This window comes from Aplidium turbinatum, chromosome 12, assembly GCF_918807975.1.
Source record: "Aplidium turbinatum chromosome 12, kaAplTurb1.1, whole genome shotgun sequence".
NCBI classification, from domain to species: domain Eukaryota; kingdom Metazoa; phylum Chordata; class Ascidiacea; order Aplousobranchia; family Polyclinidae; genus Aplidium; species Aplidium turbinatum.
The window spans coordinates 1,595,392-1,618,913 of record NC_137483.1 but is presented as its reverse complement, the minus strand read 5'-3'; the positions used below and the strand labels follow the sequence as shown (position 1 = coordinate 1,618,913).

General features: G+C 38.0%; 1 protein-coding gene across 2 annotated transcripts; it reads left to right on the top strand.

Annotated features, from left to right (window-relative positions):
- The first annotated feature begins 2,726 nt into the window (after nt 1–2,726).
- On the top strand, nt 2,727–22,330 carry LOC145780823 (uncharacterized). Of its 2 annotated transcripts, none has more exons than XM_082592464.1 (7): nt 2,727–2,999; nt 9,381–9,588; nt 9,888–10,053; nt 14,006–14,131; nt 14,750–14,879; nt 16,790–17,164; nt 21,142–22,330. In XM_082592464.1, the coding sequence occupies exons 1-7, from the start codon at nt 2,883–2,885 to the stop codon at nt 21,748–21,750; spliced, it is 1,731 nt and encodes a 576-aa protein (XP_082448590.1). In that variant the 5' UTR covers nt 2,727–2,882; the 3' UTR covers nt 21,751–22,330. The 2 variants fall into 2 exon arrangements, with proteins under 2 accessions (XP_082448590.1, XP_082448591.1); XM_082592465.1 differs by lacking the exon at nt 2,727–2,999 and adding an exon at nt 5,089–5,252.
- The last annotated feature ends 1,192 nt before the right edge of the window (nt 22,331–23,522 follow it).

Here is a 23,522-nt window from a genome sequence, read left to right as displayed (position 1 = left end):
TGCTGTCTGGGATGCAGTGGTTTGCAAACTTTTTTCGGTGCGACGCACTTAGAAGAATTTGCTGAACTCGTGACGCACTTATGACGAGCAATGACATAAACATGCAATGTTATTGTACACCGACAAAGTTATGTTGTAAGTTGTATGTGGACAAACAGGACCAAGAATCAATACTTTATATGGCATACGGCCTAGCAATTTAATCTTTTCCTGTAAATTTTATCGAAAGTTATTGTGCAAATTTCACAAAGAACTTTTCATTTGTAATCAATATCTCCAGACTCCATACAATCAGTCACGGCAAAGCTGTTGGCTGCTGACTAATATGTCTGAATTAAGCACCAACCAACAATCTGTTGCCTTTAAAAGAATGAAGCTGCACACACACCCTTTTTAAAGGAATTGCCTAAAGCTCTTTTCTATGAAAATTTAAAACTGAATCTTCGTGCGCCGCGCTTTAAAATGTTAAACGAAGCACTGATGCGTCGAGATGCACACTTTGAGAAACACTAATACAATGTCCTTTACTCTGTGAGAGTTAATGATAACGGTTCGTCATGCTGTTCTGTTGTCAACCACTACCAACCCTTAGGTGTGTCCCTGCTAATATGTTTACATCCAGTGTTATACCCTTGTGGAAAGAATACGGTGCGACACTGACGAGCCCAGCCTCATGGGCGACGTGTCTATCGCTGTTAATTCTTGTTACAATCGGCTGCCGAGAAACCTATTTATTTTTATTATTCATTTGCATCAGACCAACAAGTCCATATTAATTACTATACATGCAAAAAGACAAAAACAAAGAATTCATTTCCGTCCATAAAATTGAAATTTGTGTGTTTGTGGAGGTGTTGCAGCTGAGAGAGATTAGAGATTTGATCGCATTACAAAACAGCACGACTTGAACAATGCGTTGGTGGAATAACCTTCACAGCACGAACTTCGATTCAAGTTTGTTTCTCTTCGGGAGATTCGACTCCTATCACTTGGTTGTGCTTGTAAGAAACCTAAATTTCATTTCGGAAAATACAATTTTGATAAAGAGATAACTTTGTTGAACAGAGAGAAATTCAACCTTACAGTCACAAGGCGTTTAACATACTAATGCAATAAAGTGAAGATAAACTGTAAATAAGTGACGTTTTCGGCCGTACACATGTTAACCCTTATCCAGTAACAAATAACTGATTCTATACATAAATTAAAAATACAAATTTTGTAAAATATTGTATTGATCAATGATGCAGGTGCTGACTTTTCGCCCGGTGATTCCCCCACGTGATCCTTCCATTAACATCACATGAGCAGATTTAGACTGATTTGTTTCTGCACTTTCACTGCATTGATGACGTCTATAAACTTTGGATAAATAGATTAATAGCACGCGGCATTTTCTGTGTGTTTCCAGCAAGCAAAAGTTGTCTTTTTTACATCGTTTTAACATCGATAAATTGTGAAATGATTTAAAAAAAAAAACTTTTTATGTCGGGATATGTAGAAAAATGTTATCAGTGATAAATTATTAATTTATTTGCTTCAGATGTACACTGTACATACATGTCAGAGTCAGACATCCATGTTGGCTGTACATCGCGTGGGTCGTCACGTAAATTTGTTAAGTTTGATGTCACCTGCTTACAACCGCAGATGTGCGATAGCTTGGACCAGTTGTACATTGCTAAAGCAGGTTCCTTTTTCGTTGATCAAACGTTGAATTTATCTAAAAAAGAACCAACTTTCGGATTGCGCAAATACTTTTGCCTTGTACTTGATGCCAGTCAACCTGTTGAGTGATGCCTCAAAACAACGCGTGAGAGAGATTTAACGAAACTGCCAGGTTTCAGTTTACTTTTTTCTGACCATTACAACGAAAAACAATGCTTGCCAAATATGGTAAAAGTCTAGAAAAACTTTCAATTAAACGCGAACTATATGACGAGGTGGAGACCGAAACAGGAAAATCAGTTTAAAATTTGGCACCGCTGCAACATCTTAAAATGATAATGTGAAATTTAGAAAAGAAAAAGAAAAAAGAGCAATAAAGTGAAATTTTCCAAATTAATATTGAGAGAAAAGAGTAGACAGTTGCTGCGTTGTTGTGCTTTGGTTGCGTTTGTGTTTCATGTCACAGCCAACAATGTAACCTTGGTGATGTTTTACATTGTTTCAACATCTGCACACGCCTGACCCAGACAACAGATCAGTTGTTTTTTATATTAATTGTAAAAAATCACATTTGAAATGATTTTTTTATGCAAAACGACTGATTTGTTGTCTGGTAAGTGGCTGCAGAAGTACTATCAACCTGTGGCCGTCAGGAAGGTCGATTGACCTAAAGACATTGATATTACGTTAATTTCGTATCGTTGCAACGTTCAACTTGGTTGGTTGGTTGTGTATTTGTTACCAAACAATGGTGTTTTGTTGACTGCTGCTTGGGAGGACAGTTTTGAAGTTGCTTGGCAGAAGGGAAACTGTATGCCTTGTGTATCAAAGCCAGTTGATTGTAGTGGAAAAACCTAGAACATCACACAACTAAGGCGAAAGAGCCATGTCCATTGAGTCCTGTCTTTGTCATGAGTTACCAAGGGGGGGTGGGGGAGTGACTAGTATACCAGTCCCAGGTATACAAGTCTCCCCCACCCCCCCTTGGTAACTCATGACATCTAGTTTTCTTTTTTCAATTTTTTCTTTCGCCTTAGTTGTGTGATGTTCTAGGCGTTACCGATTCTAGTCACCATGTTAGTTTTTGATATGTTGATTTAACGTATCCAGACGTTGAATCAATGTAAAAGAAAGTTAATTTGCTGGCTGGAATAAAGCAAATTCAACAGACTCCAGCAAGAAGTAAGCGGTCAAGATTAAAATACCTTCACAAAATGAAGATACAGAAATGGTTTAAAATGGTGTTTGAATTCAAAAGATGTTATCAGCACCGTATTATGACAGCACAGCTGATGTTGCAATGGGAAGACAGGCACGCAATATTATGTGGGGTAGGTTGGTGCCAGTCGTGAAGCTTTCAGTTTATTTATCATCAATCGTTTTTTGTTTTTGCTTCGGTTGAAATATTTTAGTCAAGTGTAGCTAAACGGTGTCTTGGCCGAATGCCTGACCCGTTGCAAATTTGGCTACAAGTTCGTTCAGGTCGAATACTATTTGTAATTTATTTTGTGAAATAGCTGGGTTGTTCAGTTCAGTTGTTGTTTTATTTCTGACCATAACAGCGAAAACAATGCACGTCAACATAGCAAAGGTTTAAAAAAAAGTAGAAGCGACAAAACGCGAACGTTAAAACGTGCTTGTGACCGAAGTAAGTAATTAAGTTAAATTCTATCCTTCGCTGTCCAATCCAACAAATGCTCACAGGAATATTGCAAGGCGTGTAGGGGTCAATTTATTAGAGCTAGACAAATTAAACGTTTACTTTACTGAAACCGAATCGAAATGAAATTCTCATTGAGAAACTTTTCCGGTAACGATATCAAGAATTGTTTCTACGAAATAAAGTTTCACTTCGTCTCAAAGTATTTTTGTTTCCTTCATTTTTTATTTATTCATTGTTCATTTAACCTAGACAACCGCTTTATCTGGTCCAAATCTTTACCAGGTTTGAACCAGATAAAGCAGTTTTCTGGGAAGTGTCGCTGCTGTAATATGGTGTAGTTGAAGTAAAAACTCGAATATTAAATGTTTGGTTGGAGATGCTCTGTTTGGGAAATCAAGAAAAACTGTGTGTTAAAAATAAAAATGAATTTTTGTTGAATGCAAACAAAGGAAATTCGTGCTTTTAGTAAATTTTGATCAAATGGTTTGTTAAGAACACACATAAAATTTCAATAGTTTCTTTGCAAATTTTTGTTGTTTTGCAAAGATGACTGATCATGTGATTTCTGGACGTATTTTTTCTTCAGCCAAATTTGGTGTGTTCTCAGAAGTGCACACAGCTGCCAATTGTGCAGCAACTTCAAGATTTTGCTAAGTATTTTTTACGCAACTTATTTTGTAAATGTATTTTTTTTAATGCATTACAAAGCTGTTGAAGAGTCTTAAATCCCGCAAGCGATAAACAGGCTGAAAATTGTGAAATTAAATAAAATGTTTACAGTTTTTATTGCTGTAGCTTTAGTCTTTTAGACTACTTGAGGCAGTTTTGTATTTTAGAGACTGCTGTGTTTTCAGTGTTTGTATCACATTTACAATGGGATTATATTGACATAACGACCAATCTTTACTACTTGACTAAGAAAGAACAAAATTAGTACCTTTGAAAAACTTTAGTATGCCTCGACCTGGGATCGAACTGAGGACCACCAGAAGCAGTAACCCGCCAGTCAAAAAAAGCTTATTAATTGAATTGTTGTATTTCGACGAAAACTGCATTAAAAAGTATTAGGCCTACACTGCCAGCCACTGCCAAGCAAGTGCTCCATTGAAGTAGTTATAATATTAATAATAACAGCATCTTACGAATAGCCAATCTTACAGTCACGTCTCCACCATCACCCTGCCGGGCCGCGTCATAATCGTGATAATAACAAAACACATTGTTACTACAATACGAGGAATTGCATCCAAATCGTTGCATTACTCAACCAATAAAGAGTGACTCAGCAATCTCGATTCCCATGAAAGTTATCAGCGCAGTGACTGAATGATCATGAACTTTGCCCATTCATCTAGAGGTCCAGAGTTTGATTCCAGGCCGGGTCATTCCAAAGATGTTTAAATTCCTCGCTTGTTACGTCGTGATGCAAACGTGGGTTGATCCAGCAACAGAGTCAGTTGGCGTTCAATGAGCTGCAGCTTTAGAGCGGCCATTCATGGATAAGTTTGCATTGTCAGAAGAAAACCCACAAGTGACGTCACAACGCAGAAGTGTTGCTGGAAGTACGATCAAGTGACGCAATCAATACCACTCATGACACTGTTGTATTGTGACTATATAACGTATTAGCAGCGAAAAATGAAAGTTACCCAAAAATAAATTGTTCTTTTAGTGAATTTACTTAACAAATTGTGCTGCATTTCAGAGTAAATTTTAGCTGCTTTTGTTCAATTTTAAAACTTTCGTTTGATGTGAGATAATAGAGTTTTGTGACGTCATTGATGTATGACATGACAACTTAAATAGACTTTTCCATCATAATAAATTAATTGGAATGCTTTCCATTCCTGACTAGCCTGTGGATTTTGTAAGAGGAATGATATTGAGTTATCCCAACCAGACCAATGTTACGTCATACCAGGTGAGTGACGGCATGGTTTTACAGGTTTAAATTGTGGTTTCTAATAATCAGGTCTATAGGAAATAGTTTGTGCTATTTCAATGGCAGTTTTCACAATCAATATTAATGAATCATAAAAGGAATTAGTTGCTCAATGTTATCAAAGAGAGAGCTTGGAATTTCAGTGGAATGTCTGTTTTTTAGTTAGCGAAGTGTGGCACGAATTGACAGTACTTAACTATCACGTATTTCGCCAATGCCACTAAAAAGAAGGGCTCTAGTTGAAGTTCAAATGGTGATTTCCCATCTTCTGTGGCACTACCAAGTGTATACTGAATAGGATGGAAATTCAATTAACCAAAAGTGGATTCATTCATTCATAGCTTGTCACGCCAGTGTCGGAGCAGGTAAGAGCATTGTTTGTGATGTTTTTGAGGTCGTTGTCATCACATGAAGGGCCAGGGGGCAGTTGGTGAAGATGTGCTTCATCGTCTAATTGTCTAGGCCGCAATCACACGTAGGGTCTGGAGTCATCCTCCATCGGAAAGGGTTGCTTTTATTTCTCCCAACTTTGCAGCGGGCTCTATTTAGGCAGCACCACTCTCTTCTCTCAAGGGTGGGAGTTTGTTGAAGACTTTCGGAAGGATTTGGGATGGCAGGATGTTGTGTCCGATCGGGCTCAGAGGTTCACATTTCTAATCGAGCAGCTGCCGCGCTTGTGTGTTCTGCATGAAAAGAAATCACAAAAAGAGAAGAAATGGGGTCAGTTCCGCTACAAACTAAAAACAACTAAAAGCAACATCTTTGTCACAAGATCAGTCGATTCAACGTCTGCAAGCGTTAAATCAACGTCTGCAAGCGTTAAATCAACGTAAAGCGGTTGGTATGCTGGATGGGGCAGCCATCTGATCCACTTGACCTCTCATATTAAGATAAACATCCGAACCCATGGTGGGTTTGTTGTCTTCTTCTTTATCGTGCCTTACACAGAGCCCAGAGCATCACACAAGCTCTTGCTCTGTCGTTGAACTCGGCCAAATCCTGTGCAGAGCACCTTGCTTTTAGAACAGATCATTCGAGGAGATGTTGCATCCTTTGCTCCTGTCCACATTTGCAACTTGTGCTTACAAAAAGGTTTCTTGTGTGTTTGCAAAACAGAGACATAAATTATTAAATGCTTGGATTCGGACAAACAAAAGGATGCCTCTAAACCAGTACGTGACGTCATTCACGATAACCTCGCAGCAGAATGTTATGAGTGTTTACTTTCTCAAATCAATTTGTTTTGGTGAATTTATTTGAGTCATTTGCACCCTAAGCGAGTGTTGTGTGCAACACCAGGCAGGACACGACATCTTGCATTCAAACAACTTTAGTCAGCAAATACAGTATTGCTTTTTAATTGTCAATTATCGAAAATACATTAAAAAAAATCAAAAATTAAAGAAGAATCGATAAAAATTTTCTCAAATACAGTATTACGGAAGACTTAGTCAAGGATCTCAGACACTAATCCAAGTTATAATTTATTCTTGAATCAAAATAAATTGGTTTCAAATTGAGAAAATCCATCGAGACATGGCGAACTCTTGAAATGTGAATTAACTTCTAGCTAAATTATCATCAAAAACTATAAAATAAACACAAGCAAAAACTGTTGTTCATTTTAAGTATTTTTCAAATTTTCTTTTTTACATGTGCTAGCTGAAGATGCTATTACTATAGCGAAATCGATTCTTAACTTAATAAATTACACTAAGAGGTTAGATCAGTGGTTCCCAAACTTTTTCAGCTTGTGGCACACTAGAAAAATTATAAAATGCTCGCGGCACACTTACAAGAGAAGAAAAGTTGCTTTAAAAAAAATTATTTTTACGTGGTAATGGGATGGATGTGCTTGTTTATATGACCAAAACGAGGTTGCAGTGTTGACAAATATATCCGCATTTCATCGTCAATTCCAAGCAGTCTCTCTCGTTTACACTTACAGCTTTTAATTTCAGTCAAAACAAAAAAGCCATGAAGATGCAAATGGCAATATAACTTTGATTGCTTTTGCACCGATCATGAAATAGGATTTGGAAGCAGATAGCCAAAACTCATCCAAGTTTTTTGTGGAAATAGCGTTTGAAAAAACGGGTTGTTTTGTAAATCAATGAGCTGTTCTTCTTCTGCAGAAAGATTGCTTGATTCATAGATTCTACAGTAAATGGTGGGAAGTAATGTTGCAGTGCAAGCTGAAGTCAAGACGACAATGTGCTCATGATTTGCGGAATGATTTCTTGTTTATGTGTTGATTTACTAAGACCAGGAAACGAATCAAAGACTTTCTTCAACACCTTTATTTTCCCCCTGCATCGAAGGACAACCATCAGTACAAACGCTAACGCAGTTACTCCATTTCAACTCAGAAAGCAAAATATTTTCATCTACCAACTTGAATATGTCTTCTCCTTTGGTTGTGCCCTTCATTTTTTTGCAAAACAAACATTCATTTACCAATGTTTCATAGTTAATGAAGTGAATAAAAGCCAGAAGATGAGATTTCCCAGTTTTGTCAGTAGATTCGTTAACTTGTAAAGACCATAGTACAGACAGCTCTTTGTCTGTAGCAACAAAGTGGTCGCGAACTTGATCCTTTAAATCTGAGGATAGCTCTTCTATTCTTCGCGAAATTGTGTTATTTGACAACGGAACTCCAACTTTTTCCGCGCAGCGCTACCAAGCATTTCTTCAACAACAATGGCTAATGCTGGTCCAATCACTGATTGTGCATCCGTGTGTGATTTTTTACGTTTCGCCAACAAGTGTACCGCTTTGTAACTTGCAATCAATCCTTTTTCCTGCAGCTTGAGGTAGCTATTTATGATCTTTGCCTGCTTGTTTGGGACTTCAGGTTCGCAAAATATCCTTTTGGTTTATCCTTCAATGTTGGATGATTTTTCTCCAAATGTCTGCTAAGCTTACTGGGAACAAACGACTCATTAGAGAAGACTTTATTGCAGATAATGCAGAAAGGTTGTTGGTTATCTTCTCGTCCTGAAGCAATAAACCCGTAGGCCTACTGAATGTATTCTTCTTTATATCTACGCTTAGTCTTTTGCTGTGCTGTCTCTTTCTGTTTGGATGTACTAGCTTAATCAAAATACTTTTCCATAAATACCTTGGTATTTTGGATTATATAAACTGAGATTATACTCGCTTTAGTACCGGTACACCAACCGGGCGGTGCACAGCCCAGTCCAATTATGACGTGGCAATTACCCTACTGTATCGGCAATGCCATAATTGGTTTCATCGTCACATGTGCTTATTTATTAATATATTGAAGCAGTTAGAGCGATTTTAAGTCGCATATGCTTGTCTGCAAGGCTTATTTTAAATATTTATCCAGTTCTTTTCCAAAATTCCAAAAAGATTTGCGCCACACTTGAGAATCTCTATCGGCACACTAGTGTGCCGCGGCACACAGTTTGGGAATCACTGGGTTAGATTGTTGTGCAAATGCCAGCATTTGATGAATGCAAAATAGCAGTACCAAGCAAAAACTGTGATTCTTTTCCCTTTGTAAATGTCATCTTGTCCGAGTACGCCCGAATGGATGATGATGATGAAATGACACTTTGCTTTGGCACAATTCAGTGGAAATAAGTTAACTTCGTGCCGGCTTTGACATAATCAATAAAATAAAACGGAAAATGTGAGTTCTGTTGCATTTGCTGTGCTACTATTGTGGTTCTTTTTGAACAGCGGCCCCAGCAGGGTGAATAGACTTTATTATGCATTCATCATTTTCGAAAAGCACATTATAGTTTGGCAACAAATCGATGGTAATCGGTGTGACTGTGACAAAACAAAGTGAAAGTGCTTATCCACAAATCGTTGCATGGATGTGTCTTGAGATCTGTCGCGCGAAATATTTTGATGGAATTCAAAACTGTGGAACTGTTAAACTTCGAGTAGCCTAGAAATGGAATGATGAGCATAAAACGGTGTTATGCAAATGTTTAAATCAGAAGGTCTCTGGTTCAATTCCTTTCTAAGCTAATTAGTTTTAGATGATGATACGAACCTGATCAAAACGCCAGTTAATTTTGATTTGGTCTTGTCGATGGTTGTGTATTCAACGCTGATAATTTGCTGTTTCAGAACACTCCAGTATCGAGCGTGATCGCGTACGTGGTGTTAGAAGTGATCATTGCTGTGTTTGCTTTCCTCAACAACATGTTGGTGCTGCACGCCGTGTGGAGGTTCAAGAGGTTGCACACAACTCCTTACAAGCTGGTCGCCAGTCTAGCTCTGGCTGACATCGCTGTCGCTCTAGTGGCCAACCCGAGTGGGATCGTGCTCAGGCTCGGTGAGTGGCAACACTTGGTCAGTGACGTGGTTGACTGGTTGTGGTAGAAAGTTCGAGTTGTTGCATCGCAAACGTGTGTGACGTAACAATTCATGTCATGTTAGCACAAGTGCACTATCCTGAGTGACAAATGAAATATCCACCTTATCGGTGGTTGCATTCATCAAGGAAAGAATCTCAAACTCGGTTTCGTTTGTAGACACGCGTGACGAAAATTGTGATGTCAGATAACAACATCACTCCGTTCTTGTGATGTCACACTTGATCTATCTTAGTTCATTTGGCATGTTTTATATCAGGTTTTGTCATATCGTCCGAAGACAATGGGGTAATTGGAAGCCCTGGAATGAGTTATCCTCTCTGCCTTGCCCTCGTATCCGCAGTCCTCATCCTGACTCAAGTGTCCATCTTCAATCTCCTCATCATCGCCATCGATAGATTCCTCGCCATCGAATACTCTCTAAGGTAAGAAGCGTCATCTTGCTTGGGACGGGAAGATAAACGTATTCATTCTTTGTCATAGCCGTAGGAGAATTGAACATTTTGGGTGTTCGAACAAATTTGCCCCAGTTTTGTCTTTGCATATATAAAAACGTGGCAATTTATAATTTTTTGCAATTTAACTAAATAATTGCTGCACATTTGCGTACAAATTCGCGATGTTTCTTTTGTAGCGTGGGAGCGATCACCTCCATCCTCTACTACGGGTATACTATCTGTCTATCTTTAGTGGCCGGGCCTGTGTCAGTAGTTCAGAGCCTCTGAGTATACCAAACCACCACCAGAAGCAAGCTGCAGAGAATTTCTCACTCCTAGGATGATTAATTTGACAATTAAAATTAAATGGAAGTTCGACATGTCGATCTTTGCATAGGAGGTGGTAGCAGTCCTGACAATCGCTGCAGCTATTTGACTGTTGCCATCAAGCGCAAAAAGATTGGCATTTTAAGTTGGTGGTTCGTAAATAGGTGGTGGGATGGTGCAACGGATAAGGCGCACGCTTTCCAATCATACCTTCCTGAAAAAGGTTGTTAAAAAACACCGCTCACCTCTACCCTGGGTGTAATAAATTGGGTGGGCATAATTTCTACAGGAAAGACGGCCGAGAGAAAGGAACTGGCCGCCCTACTCTCCTTAGTGCCGAAGGCTTAGTAAAATGAGAACCTTGTCTTCTCATACCCGACAGTTGAATCAAGTATGGGACCACCTTTAGATAGGGCAGCGGGGAAGACGTGCAATCTAGCAGGCTGGTTCATATTGTTCTTTGAGCTTCCCACCTCGGTACGAAGACGGTTGAGTTTGTATATGAAAAGTCTGAAACACTGCGGTGAGAAACGACATCCACATGAGCTGGGTTAATAACACTACAGCTTAAAGTGATGTGTGAGTCACAATGAAGAGTTGCATCGAATGTTGAAGCGCGAACATTGAGATCAAGCGACGCTTACATCAGCTGCATCTTTCATACATATATGTTTTGCCACAATGAATCAGCGATCCAATGTCTTGTTCAGCTGCATAGACGTAACAATGGCAACAATAGACCTCTCGAACAAGTGAACTTTTGTGGGAAGTAACAGGGAAACTTATTCAATGGTGATAAAACTGCTTGAACAATGTTCAGGTCATTCTGAACATTTGTCATTTTTTGAAAGGTTGCTGTTTTTGAAACAACTAAATCGCGCGCTCAATGGAAATAAGCGTTAGCCTAGGTAACTAAGCATTGTCGATCATTTCTGCATCGGCCGTATCTTCAAAACGAAAGCTCTTTCTGTTTTCCTCAATCGTGCTGATATCAGCTTTTCTTTGGGAAATTCTTTTAATTATTCGTTTGTTAGAGAAACAGCGCGGTTTTGCTTATATTGAGGTTGCTCATTGTTCCACCGCCGCCTGCATTGTCTGCTTGCTGATGACAACACCACCTTCCCTTCTGCTTTCTTGATTTCCCTGCAAGCGTTTCAAAAGAGAAGACTATCTTGGTAAAAGTGGTTTTGTGGAAAATTTTCTTTTGTTAAGCCGAATAAAATGCAGACACTCAAACCACAAGTGCTTGCTACAAGGCTTCCAATAACCATTTATTGGAATTGTTGACAACCCAGAGGTTTGATCGAAATGTTGGAAGTTTCGGAAAGACAAGTATTCTATCACTGGAAACATGTTTGTTTGGTTGGTTTTGAATATTTATCCTCGCACTCACGGTTGCCAGGTGGCCTAAAATTCGGAAAAAAAGGGAATAAATTGGTCTAATTTTATATGCTGTGTCCGACCGCTAGCAAAGTCATTCGGACATTTGTTTTGTGCAAACGTTTAAGTTCCTGTGATATCAGTGAAGTGCTGTTCCATTAATAAAACATTACGCATTATTTGTCCTAAAATGTAAGAATTTCAAACTCAAACTGCCCAAATTCCCCCAGGATTACCGGGCAACTCTGCTCGGATTGACAAAGACTTCTGATAGGTAGTTTTCTGGTAGTTTCGCATTCTTGTAGAGGCTTTTGACGCAGGGCCGGTTACCGAGATTGAAAAAGTAAAGTTTCTTTAAATTGCTATTGAAAGAAGGAAAAGGTCGCTTTTATACCGAAAAAATGTTTTTCAATTTTTCACAAACAAAAATGATTTACGAAAGTTTTTGATAAAAATACGAAAAAAAGTTTTTTCATTCTTTAAAACCACCCCGTGCGTACCACTTTGATCACACAACTCTCAATTAAAGTTGGATCGAAAACTGTAATTAAGCAATATTGGTATTGGTTTGCCTGATGTGGTGTGCTTGTGGTGTGCAACTTTCGATGTACACGCATGTTTCGTTTATGAATCATAATTGATAATCTACAAGTCATCGTTGTCTTGTAAACTTGTGTGTCTTTCAAACACACTAAACAGTTGAGACGGCTTATATATGTAATGTTGGCTTGAACAGAGTTATTAAGGAAATGGTGGGAAATGTACACATGAGCTTTCAGTAATTTAGCCTTTCAAAGTAGATCACTTTGCAAAAGATAAAGTTACATAAAACAATTCAATGAGAAAGTGGGAACAAATGTTCATAAATCACACATAAGGAAAACAAGGAAAACTTGGGGTGAATATTTATCTGAGGTGATCGATGCCTGGTTTGGGCAATGGGCATGGCAGTTAAAGAAGCAAATCACCCTCATGCACAGTTGCACACTGCACATTCCTTCGGATAAAAATAAATAATTTTCATGAGAACACTCGGTAGTATTCCTTCATACAATGCGGCACTTCCGGATGTAACAGGAAGTACGTTTTGTTGCAATATGTTTGAAACCGTCCAATCGTGACTTGAGGCTTATTACGCTTGATTGAATACATGCGCCCAAGCAGATAAACGGTGGCGATGTGTTTATTAGATCACAATGATAACATTGCCACGGTACTTTCGACGAGAATTAGCCAAGGGTTGCAACTAAATTATTGGCTGTTCAGTTTTTCGCAGCTGGTATCGATTTGATCGAGGTGATGGGATGGCGCAACTGATAAGACGTTAGTTTTCCAACCGCAGCTTTCCAACCTCAGCTTTCCAATTACACAAACCTGCTTCGACTCCCAGCTTAACCTGGTGCGTACGCAACAATTGTCGTCCAAGACAGTTCGCTTTGTCTGAACGGCGCTATGACGAAACCGAGGAACATTGTTTCCAATGGCAATTGCAGTTTGACAGAAACAATGCAGCAATAATGCGATTATATCAAGAAACAATAGTTCAACCTTGACTTCTCCGGAATGGTCAAAACGACAAAATGAAGCAAAAAGTACAAAACACAATCAAAACAAAAGCTTGTTGCGCTGGGGGTTGGGGACTCTCCAAAACTCTACAGTCTACAAAGTAATAATGAGACGAAAATTGCTGGGAGTCGCTAAATTAAATGCGCACAGTAACTCAAGTTGCGAAAAATAAATTACGCACTTAATGGCTTAAGTTGGTTGTTGATAAATATCGACCACTTCAAACATGTAACAAATTGGGTGTAACAAATTCGGGAGCATAGTTACTGAACAAAAAACGGCCGAAAGAATGACACTGGCCACCCTACTCTCATTAGTGCCGAAGGCCTAGTGTGATGAGAACCTTTTCTTCTCATTTCCCAAAGTAAGTGAGTATGGGACTACCTTTAACTTTTTATCGACTTAACCGTAATCTAAGCCAAACTTACAAAGCATGAAAATATTTACAAGAAAACATTTGTGATCTTGTTTCGATTGTCCGAAGAACCAAGACCCGAGGTTCTCTTTGATCACCCAACCTATGAAAGATTTGTGCTTCTTTCAGACCTTTGTAGGTTTGTTCACAAAATAGGTTTTCCATAATAATTTGACGTGCTGGTTTTCTAATTGCAACATCCTCATTCCTCACCATTGACTGATCTAACCACTGATCTCATAATCGTGTCAGGTACAAAGCCATCGTGACGCCAACAAGGGTGCGAATCGCCGTTGCGGGAACATGGATCTGTGGCTTTGTGTTCATCATCGGGCCCCATCTAGGTTGGGAAAGCGCACAGAAGCCAACTAACACCAGGTGCTGTTCATCAACTATTTGATTGCGGCCGCATGTGAATGACTGACGCGTTCTCAAATGAAACATGCTTTTAATCCTTTGGCCAAAAACTAGTACGCAATAAGGGACTTTTTTAGTCACCCAGTGTGTGTATTCTCAATATACTTGCAATCTTCTTTTAATTTGAGGACCAAAAAGGGCTGCGGATACCAAAATTTCTCAGTTATTTTGTACTAAATTGACTGAGTTTTAAACCCAGGTTTACCGCTGCAGGAGTTAACATTGCAATGTCAAGGCCACGACATCGTCTACTTTGTAGGTGATATCAACTATTTGAGCTTAGAAGATAGTTATGCAACCATGAACCGAGTCATAAGTTCAACACATCATTGGCTACATAGCCTCGTGTGAGAGTCTTTGCTTGACGATCAAAAGGGCGCCTGCACGACACCTCTCAAAAACAGATTAAATGACACTCCTGAAGGGGACATGAAGATTGGCTTTCTTGCCTTCCCGTCCACTTAATCTAAATCTTCAACCACCAGGCGTAAGCCTGGATAGGATGAAAAAATCATGTCTAGTTTCTATACTTTTGGTTCTGTATATTTTATTGTATTATAACGCGGTGTTCATCTTCAGCCAGAACCCCATACTGGTTTGTACTTTTGAGGAGGGGATCAGTATGGAGTACATGGTGTATGTGAACTTCTTGGGATGTGTTCTTCTTCCCCTCATTGTGATGTTTGTGCTCTATTACGTCATATTCAAGGTAACTGTTACTTCATAATCTTGTTAGTAATTTAGTATCCTTATTATAGCCTGACTACTGCCACCTGCAGGCACTCAAATAACATTTTGTTATAAAATTGATTTAATAAATCTATAACCTGCAACAGATCCTACGCTGAATAAATAATAAATCAATAATAATAACAAATAAATAACATTAATAAATATTTCATTCTTTATTTGATACCTGGCAGTAGGCCTAAGTAGCTCATTGTGTCACAGCTCAGTAACTGGAGATCTCTGATATGCCTCTTTAAACATTTATAACAAAATTTTTCAACTTCTTACGACAGAAATTATTGAGTTATGTATCATCTAAGCTACAAGTACTGTGGTTGCACAGATAACAGTTATTTACATACCTTATTTACTCTTTGTGACGCATCTGGCTCACAGAAAGTTTTCTTTCAACTTTTCATTACAATTTAAAGCTGAAAATAGGCTCAGAATGCAACAAATTAAATGCATTTTTCAAAATGTTCTGGGGAGGTTCCCCAGATACCCCACTGTTTTTCTCATCTTCAGTAAACACATGGCCCCACTTTTACAACTCGTCACCTGCCACTGCATGTTAGTTATATTAAGTGTTCTCTAATGGCTTTTTAAATGGCTCTCTGATCTAAAAAGGTTCCCGACCTCTGTATTAGACCATACACCACCTCAGAGATTGTGAGTGATGTTGCGTTCTTGAAAGTATATTTGCAAAGAGAAAATTTGGGCAAATTTTATTCGCCTCCCCAAAATGTCTTACTCTCCTACGGCTCTGTTTATTTACATCAATTGTTTGATGCACCCAATCATGACAAAGCTGCTTTCAATACGACTCTTCAAAACGCACTTGCCACTTTTTTTCTAAAAAAGTGATTCATTCATGTTGCAATGCACCATGGGAAAGTGGAGTTAATGTCGGGATGGTTTTGTGAACTCTTTGTGGGATGAAAATGAAATACCTGTTACAATATGCGATGTACGGCACGATAATGAAGAGAAAGTTGAAAAAAAAACAAATTTAACAGCAACTTGTCTCAGGGCAGATGTTGCAATAAATTTAACGACCAAACTCCTAAACTTGTTGATCACTTATGCTGTAATTTGTAATTTAATGCTGTAACTAAACCTAGATTTCGTTTTTTTTTGTAAGATTGACTTAATACCAATTGGAAGACAATACCATGGAAGTAAATTATTCATAGACGCACACAATGCTTTCCAATCTAACAGCTCAAGAGGCCGACAGCAAGAACATAATTTGCCTGTCAATCAACAGGCGATGTCTTTCAGCAATTTGGTCGCGACCACGACGTCATGAATGTGGTGCGGGAGAAGTGTTCTTCTGCTCTATCGCGTTTGTGTCGATTAAGTTTCTTATTGAAAGATTTTGAGACTAACAAGTTTTATTTACAACATTCCCACACTCCCAGTTGTCACGTATTGGAATCACTTGTGCATTCCAGAGAGCATGACCATTGATTTTAACATGTAATAGTCGGGAGTCAAACACAGTTGAGATGTTACACCAACACATGTTTCAAACTGGTAATAACCGACGAAATAGAATTGTAAAAAAACGCGTTTACTTTAATTTGACAAAAGGAAACTTATTTTATGAACCACGTTTGGAACATCAATGTTTGAAGTTCAAAGCAGAGAAACAATTACTATTTCTCATCGCACTGCGCATCTTTGTTGCTATGCGACAGCGCCATTTGCGTGGCCCATTGCGTTGAGTGGCTTCTGCCCATCAGAGTTGGTGCTTTCCCTCTAGGTTCGTATGGGAAGTTGGGAAACGACGACTTGATATCCATTGGAATGAAATAGGCTCCACTGTTTGGAAAGCATGTGCATTCATGCATCTATTCCAATGGCTAATTTTGTTTTGTTTTATCACAGTCGGCGCGGAATCAATTGAAAAAGATTTATTCCGATGTTTTGATCTACAAGAAGCAAAGCAGGAGACCGTCGCTGTCTTCCTTAAAATCCATAAAAGATATTTTTGTCGTCAAAAAAAACCCGGAAGAAAAACCGAGAAAAATCAAAATATCTCTTAGGACTAAAATATTTCTAACAAACAGTGGAAGAAAAGAAAACGACAGATGCAAACACGAAACAAATAGAAATGTTATATATGACGATTATTCAAAGACACTAAACCATGGTGATGTCACAAGCAAGGAGCACACCATCAATGACAAACAAGGAAATGAGTTATCAGCTTCCAAAGGAACAAGAAGAGTTTCCCTTGAGGAGGTCAACTCCATCGTTGAGGTAAGGTTGGAACTGAAGTGGTGGTTGGTAGGCTACATTGTTTGCTGTTTACGTTGGGAAAGTTGTTTACATTCATTTTGTTTGCTATTCAAAATGCGACAATGACATGAACACCAAGTCTTCAATATGATTTCACAGCATCGAGAGAAATCATAAGACTCAGAAAATATTTGTGTTTTTTTTGTGGGACAAGTTCAACAAAGACGCCAAGCGGCAGGGTCGTTGACAGGATTTCTCGGGCCCGGTACCAATTTATTTTCGGGCCCCCTTCATCGACAATGTTATGAATATAAAGGTTGTGTACAAACTTTTATTGATGTGCTGTTAAAATGACGATGAAACATGCCGTTCAAAGTAGAAAATTAAGAGGAATATCATTTATATATTCTCAAAGATTTGTTGTATCTACAAATTTCCCCAACTGCGCAATTAGGGATTTCTCCGTAAACTGCAAAATCCTTGCTCTCAATCACGATCTTCGTCGATATGTTTAAAATTGTTGGGTTTTCGGCTGAAATTAATTCTTTGTAAAGTAGAGTAGCCGTAGAAGAGTAAAACATTTGGGGGGGGGGGCGAACATAATTTGCCCAAATTTTCAAAATTTGCTCAAATTTTGTCTTTGCGTATATATGTTTAAAAATACAAAATTACTCACAATCTCTGAGAGTCATCAACTTGGCCATGTACAAAACACAAGCAAAAAAACACGTACAACAGCAAAACAAGGCTGAACTTACTTTAATCTACGTTCATAGACCTGTCTGTGTCCCAATTAAATAAACCATCAAATTAAAACATTCTTGTGTATCACAAAAAATATACAGTATATTAAGCCTAACTGGATTCAAAAAAATTTGAACTGAGACTTCACCAATAACTGAATAACAATAATTGCTGAATATTCATGTTACCAGATTATATGAAAATCTCCAGCCCAACTTCAATAAAAGACCTGACCAAAAGTAGCTCAATCTTTTCAATTCAAAGATAGTCCAAAGACTCAATATTTGTAAATTTGCATTGAAAAAAACTAAAATGACAATCCGTTTACTTATCAAACCAGTAACATTACTTAATCCATGCTGCTTCAAATCCTACAGCTTGAAAAGAATTTGACAGTTTACCATGCTATGTGCATCAAACTTCCACCTTTGAACAAAACTACTTTTGATACCAAAAATATTGATATTATATTACAATGAAATCATAGTCAATGCTTTTTCAGAAGATCATTACAAAGATAATCTTACTTCACACTGAAGCAGCTAGGCCTACTCAAATCACAAGCACTGAAGAAAAATGACTCCCAGTCTCCCAGATAATAACTTCAAACTCAATCGTTGCCACAAAATACAGACCACATTACCAAAACATGACACAAAAATAGCACTGTTTACATTGCCTGATATATTAACTGCATGAATTGGATGACAAAACAACATAACATGTGTCTTTACATTTGATTGTTGTTGCTCTAAAACTGTGTCATAGATAGTAAATAGCTGAGCATATCAACCCTGAGAGTGGCAAAGACAAACAGCAGTTTATACTAAAAAATTCAATATAGAAAACAGTTAAACCATAGCTCACAAAAACATGAAATTAAATCCAGAAAAATTCACAAGTTGTTTTCATTAAATATACTTTTTCACTTTGTACATAACTATAGTTAGTGGCCGGGATCAATGCTCACAAAAGTGGTGTAGGCTATATGTGGCCTCACAACTGTTGATTATTAAAGTCTATAACAAATGCTTATTTTGTTTGACCATACCGTATTTACTTGATTGTAAGCTGCGCTTGGTTGAAAGCCGCCCTTGATTGTAAGCCGCATGTGACAGTGTTAAAAGTTTAATGTAAGCCGCCCTTGAATGTAAGCCGCAAATACTGTTTACACGCAAAGCTGAAACTGTTTACTGTTAAGTACCATAAATAAAACTGACAACTCCTTTTTTTCTTTCAAATGCACGTCATAAATGCATGTGACAATTTAAAATGCACGTCACAACTTCACAATTGTCGGCATCAGACAAGGCAGTACGGCAAAACATCTATGGCAAAGTCGACAAGGAAAAAGGCAAAAACAAAAAAGAAAAAATGTAAGCCGCCCTTGAATTTAAGCCGCAAACATGATGGAAAAAAAAACTTTATAAGCCGCGGCTTACAATTAAGTAAATACGGTATCTAAAAATGATAAGCTATCTTTGTAGTAAACAAAAAAACAAAAAAAACAAAATCTTTGTAGTATTTAAGTCAAGTTTTGCGAGGACAGCATAACTCATGGTAAAATTGACTTATCCAATAATTGGGTATTTTTGCCCAAATATTTTTACAAACAACTACATTAGTGGGATATAAAGAAAAAACAAAAACTTCATAAGCTCACCAGAACCCAGCAAGGTTTCAAAATTCTACCAATGAAGGAATGTAGGCTTGTGTGATATTCTAATGAACATCTGTAATAAGCTTATCTCAGCTTGTCGAAGCATTATTTTGCATTTTTTTCTGCAAATACTGAATTGAAACTTGATATTTTGCCTAAATTTTAACATCGAATATAAAAATTTTCAAAATTGTCGATACTCTGTTTTACATTTAAAGCAAAATGTTTTTTATACAAAATGCAACACTATAAAGTTATTAAACTGGTAGAATGTTGAAAACTTATGGTAAGAATTGATTTGTCCAAATAACTCGACATTTTTGCCCAAATGATTTTAATAATCAACTACATTAGTAGGATATTAAGAAAAAACCTCATAAAGTTACCAATACCCAGTAGGCCTTTAAATCTTACCCATGAAGAAATGCAGCTTACATAGGCTATTAGTGAATATCAGTAATAAGCTTACCTCTGTTTCCCAACTGTGCTTTTTTACAGTTCTATTTTGCAGTTGTCGAATCGAAACTTATCATTTTGCCCAGATTGCAATACTACATGCAACAGTTTTCAAAGTCGGTGATAATACATTTACATTTATTGGAAAATATTAATGTATCTCATAAATTACAACAATTATGTAAAGTTTCTAGACTGGTGAGGCGTCGAAACATTGTGGTAAGATTGATTTTCGCAAATAAATGGACATTTTTTGCCCAAATTTGCGACATTTTTTTCCAGCGGGGAGCGACCGCTGCCCCCCATCTCCTACGGCTATGTAATGTAGATGCAAGTAGCTAGAAGTAATTACCACCAAAAAATATATATATTCAGATATATTCAGAATTAAAGAGTGGGTGAAGATAAATATTTCGTGTTTTTGAAAAAAAAATCGTGGTTAGGAAAATCAGTATACCCGGAAGGGGGCCCGGTAGGCTACTTTACCATCTGACGGCTGAAGTGGCTGTTTTAACCTTTGATGGCAATTCCTTTAGAACTGATTATTTTAAGATCTTGATAATATTTGAAGTCGCGGGGAATCTTTTAAATCCGGGCCCCCTAAATATTCTGGGCCCGGGTCCAAAAGTACCACCTAGACCCCCCTGTCAACGCCCCTGCCAAGCGGTGTAGGGTAGCTTGCGTTGTTGTCTAATTCTAAGCAAAACTTAGACTTCTGGTGCCTTTTTCAATAGCACGTCCAAATAAATTACGTTTAAGTAATTTGTAATTAGTTCAGCAAGTAATATTCGGTAACTGAAAGCATTGGATTAGTGGTGGCTATCCTTCGTCTTCGAGGATGATTGCCTTCGCAACAAAAACGCTAACAATGAGTTCGTGGCTAATGTTCAATCCTGGATTTAAAAGTTCGATTACATTTTGGACATTTAAGATCCTTTAAGAGAGCTGGTTATGGGAGTACTTGATGTTCTTTTTTTGTATTCTTTTTTCTTTTAACCTGTGAGATCTCAAACATGGCAACATCTTCATGATTAGAAGCTGCCTGGATCTTCGCGTCACCGATTGTTTATTACATTGCTTCATCAGATGTTGAATTGTGCTCCAACAGTCCAAAATATTGATTTGTTTATTTATTCAGGTCGATTCTACTGAAAGTTTTGGCGACGAAAACACTTTCCCAGAAAGCCAAGAGAAGTTTGAGAAGCAACCAAGAAAAGAAACAACTCCGACCAAACTCAGTTGTTGTATTTATTCAAAATCTCCAGCTTTGTCACGTGACAACAGTTCACCAATCAACGTCCAGTCGTCCCATATCAAAGATAAGTCACCTGGAGACAATCAAAGAAGAATCTCGTGCATTTCAAAAGCTTCTTCTACCGGCTCGACAGATACAGATGGGAATTTTAAAATGCAAAAGATTCTAAAACGCAGATCAAAGTATCTTAAAAAAGAGTTTAATGCTGCTAGAAGTCTTTTTATAGTTCTTGGTGCTTTTGTACTGTGTTGGATGCCTCTACATATTTGTAACTTGGTAACTTTTTTCGTTCCCAGTGTTAGGGCAAATATAAGTTCTATTCTTGATTGTGCAATTCTTTTATCGCATGCAAATTCGTTAATCAATCCAATCATATATGCATTCCAACTCAGCGACATGAAAGAAGCATTCAAAAAGTTGCTGAAGCAGTATTGGGCAACACTGGTGTTTTGCTTGTGTTGTTGCCACATTAATATGAAACAAGTCTCCTAATGACAAAACAATGCAGTTTTTATTTCTTATAATGATTTATCTTGTTGCTGCACTTCATAATAATTGCAGCATTTCTGTGACATCTTTACTGGCATGTGTTCCATTGGTCGGTTAATTGCGGGATTATACCGACAAAAGCGTTTATTATGGCGCAATAGAATAATGGTTCTTGCTGAAATGGACGATAAGGCGATTACAGTAATAATTTCATATTGCCATTTAGTTGCCATAAAAACAATCAAACACAAACAACTGAAAATCTATCGTGAGTAAAAATCCATCAAATGTTGAAATTTCAACTTGATTTGTTGGATTGAAGGCATTTTGCAAAGCTACCTACAAATTGTGAACTCATCCAATCATTTGTAAAGCTTCACAACAACTTGATTTGCTTCATACGGGCATGGGTTTATGTCTCTTCCCACTGAAAGTTTGTTTTGCTGAAGAATGTTGCTTTAGTTTCAGTGATTGAAAATTTAGTAGATTTTCTACGCTATTTATTATTTTTGTTCAAATTTTATTTGGTTATTTGTCCAGTACGCTATTACATGCTTGCGCGTTAATATTAAATTAAGACTTTGTTCAATTTTTTGTCCTGCTCTCTAAAAAGGAGTAGCCTAAGAATAAAAAAAAAGAATCAGCTAAAAACAAAAAGAAAAGAATGAAATTAAACGGAATCATAAAAACGAAAGTGAAGTTGTAAATAACATCAACATTTTTTTATTTTTATTTTTGATTATCGCTCTACAACAGCTAAGGTCTTTTAGCGACAGGGCTTATTTTTCATTTGTATCAGGTTTACGATGTTATCACATTATTACCCGACTTATTCTCACTGCGCTATGCAGGATAGAACACAATTGGTACCGTTTTTAAAGTCTTCGGTTTGACCCGACCTGGAATCGATCTCAGATCTACCAGCATCAGAGCCGAAGGCGAAACCACTCGGCCACTGAGCTGGTAATAACATCAACTTTAAAATAGGAAAAACTGTTGCTGCTATAGAGTGACACCACGCGGTAATGTTGAGGTGAATTCTGCTCAGACAACAAGATTCAAAATCTTTGAAACAATGTGACCTTCTAGTTGAGGTTTTTGTAATACTGATGCCCGCTCCAACGATCGGAAGGAACAATTTTGCGAACTCACTAATGTCCATGATGTGATGGATTTCATCTCTTTCCTACTGTTAAATTATTTTAGCTATTTATGTTTCAGTTTGACATCCTACTCACAATGTACGCAAACAACATTGTAATCCAAACTTAATCGTTTTAAAAGCAAAGAACACAAAACCTGGTATTGCGTTGGTATGACTGGACCTGGGGTCTTGACAGAGGTGGGCAGTAGCGCGCTACTTTTGTAGCGGCGCTACTAGCGGCGCTACTTGTTTGGTAAAAGTAGCGGTAGCGGCGCTACTTTTTAGTTGTAGTAGCGGCTGCAGTAGCGGCGCTATTTTTATTCCAAAGTAGCGGTAGCGGGAGAGGCGCTACTTTTTTTCAGTCGCACTCCCGCTACCGGTGGGATGGCGAGTGGATAAGGCGCTCGCTTTCCAATCACGCAATCCTGGTTCGACTCCCGGCTTATGCTGGTTGTTGACAAACACCGCTCACCTCTACCCAGGGTGTAATAAATTGGGTGGGCGTAATTGCTGAAGTAAAGGCGGCCGAGAGAAAGGAACTGGCCACCCTACTCTCGTTAGTGCCGATGGCTTAGTATAATGAGAACCTTATCTTCTCATCCCCCAATGCTTGGATTCAAGTATGGGACTC

Bases quoted from the DNA above. Each gene is read 5' to 3' on its own strand.
- LOC145780823 (XM_082592464.1), top strand. From the start codon at position 2,883: ATGAAGATACAGAAATGGTTTAAAATGGTGTTTGAATTCAAAAGATGT. The intron at 9,589-9,887 runs GTGAGTGGCAAC...GTTTTATATCAG, and splicing joins TGGGATCGTGCTCAGGCTCG to GTTTTGTCATATCGTCCGAA. The intron at 14,880-16,789 runs GTAACTGTTACT...GTTTTATCACAG, and splicing joins TCTATTACGTCATATTCAAG to TCGGCGCGGAATCAATTGAA.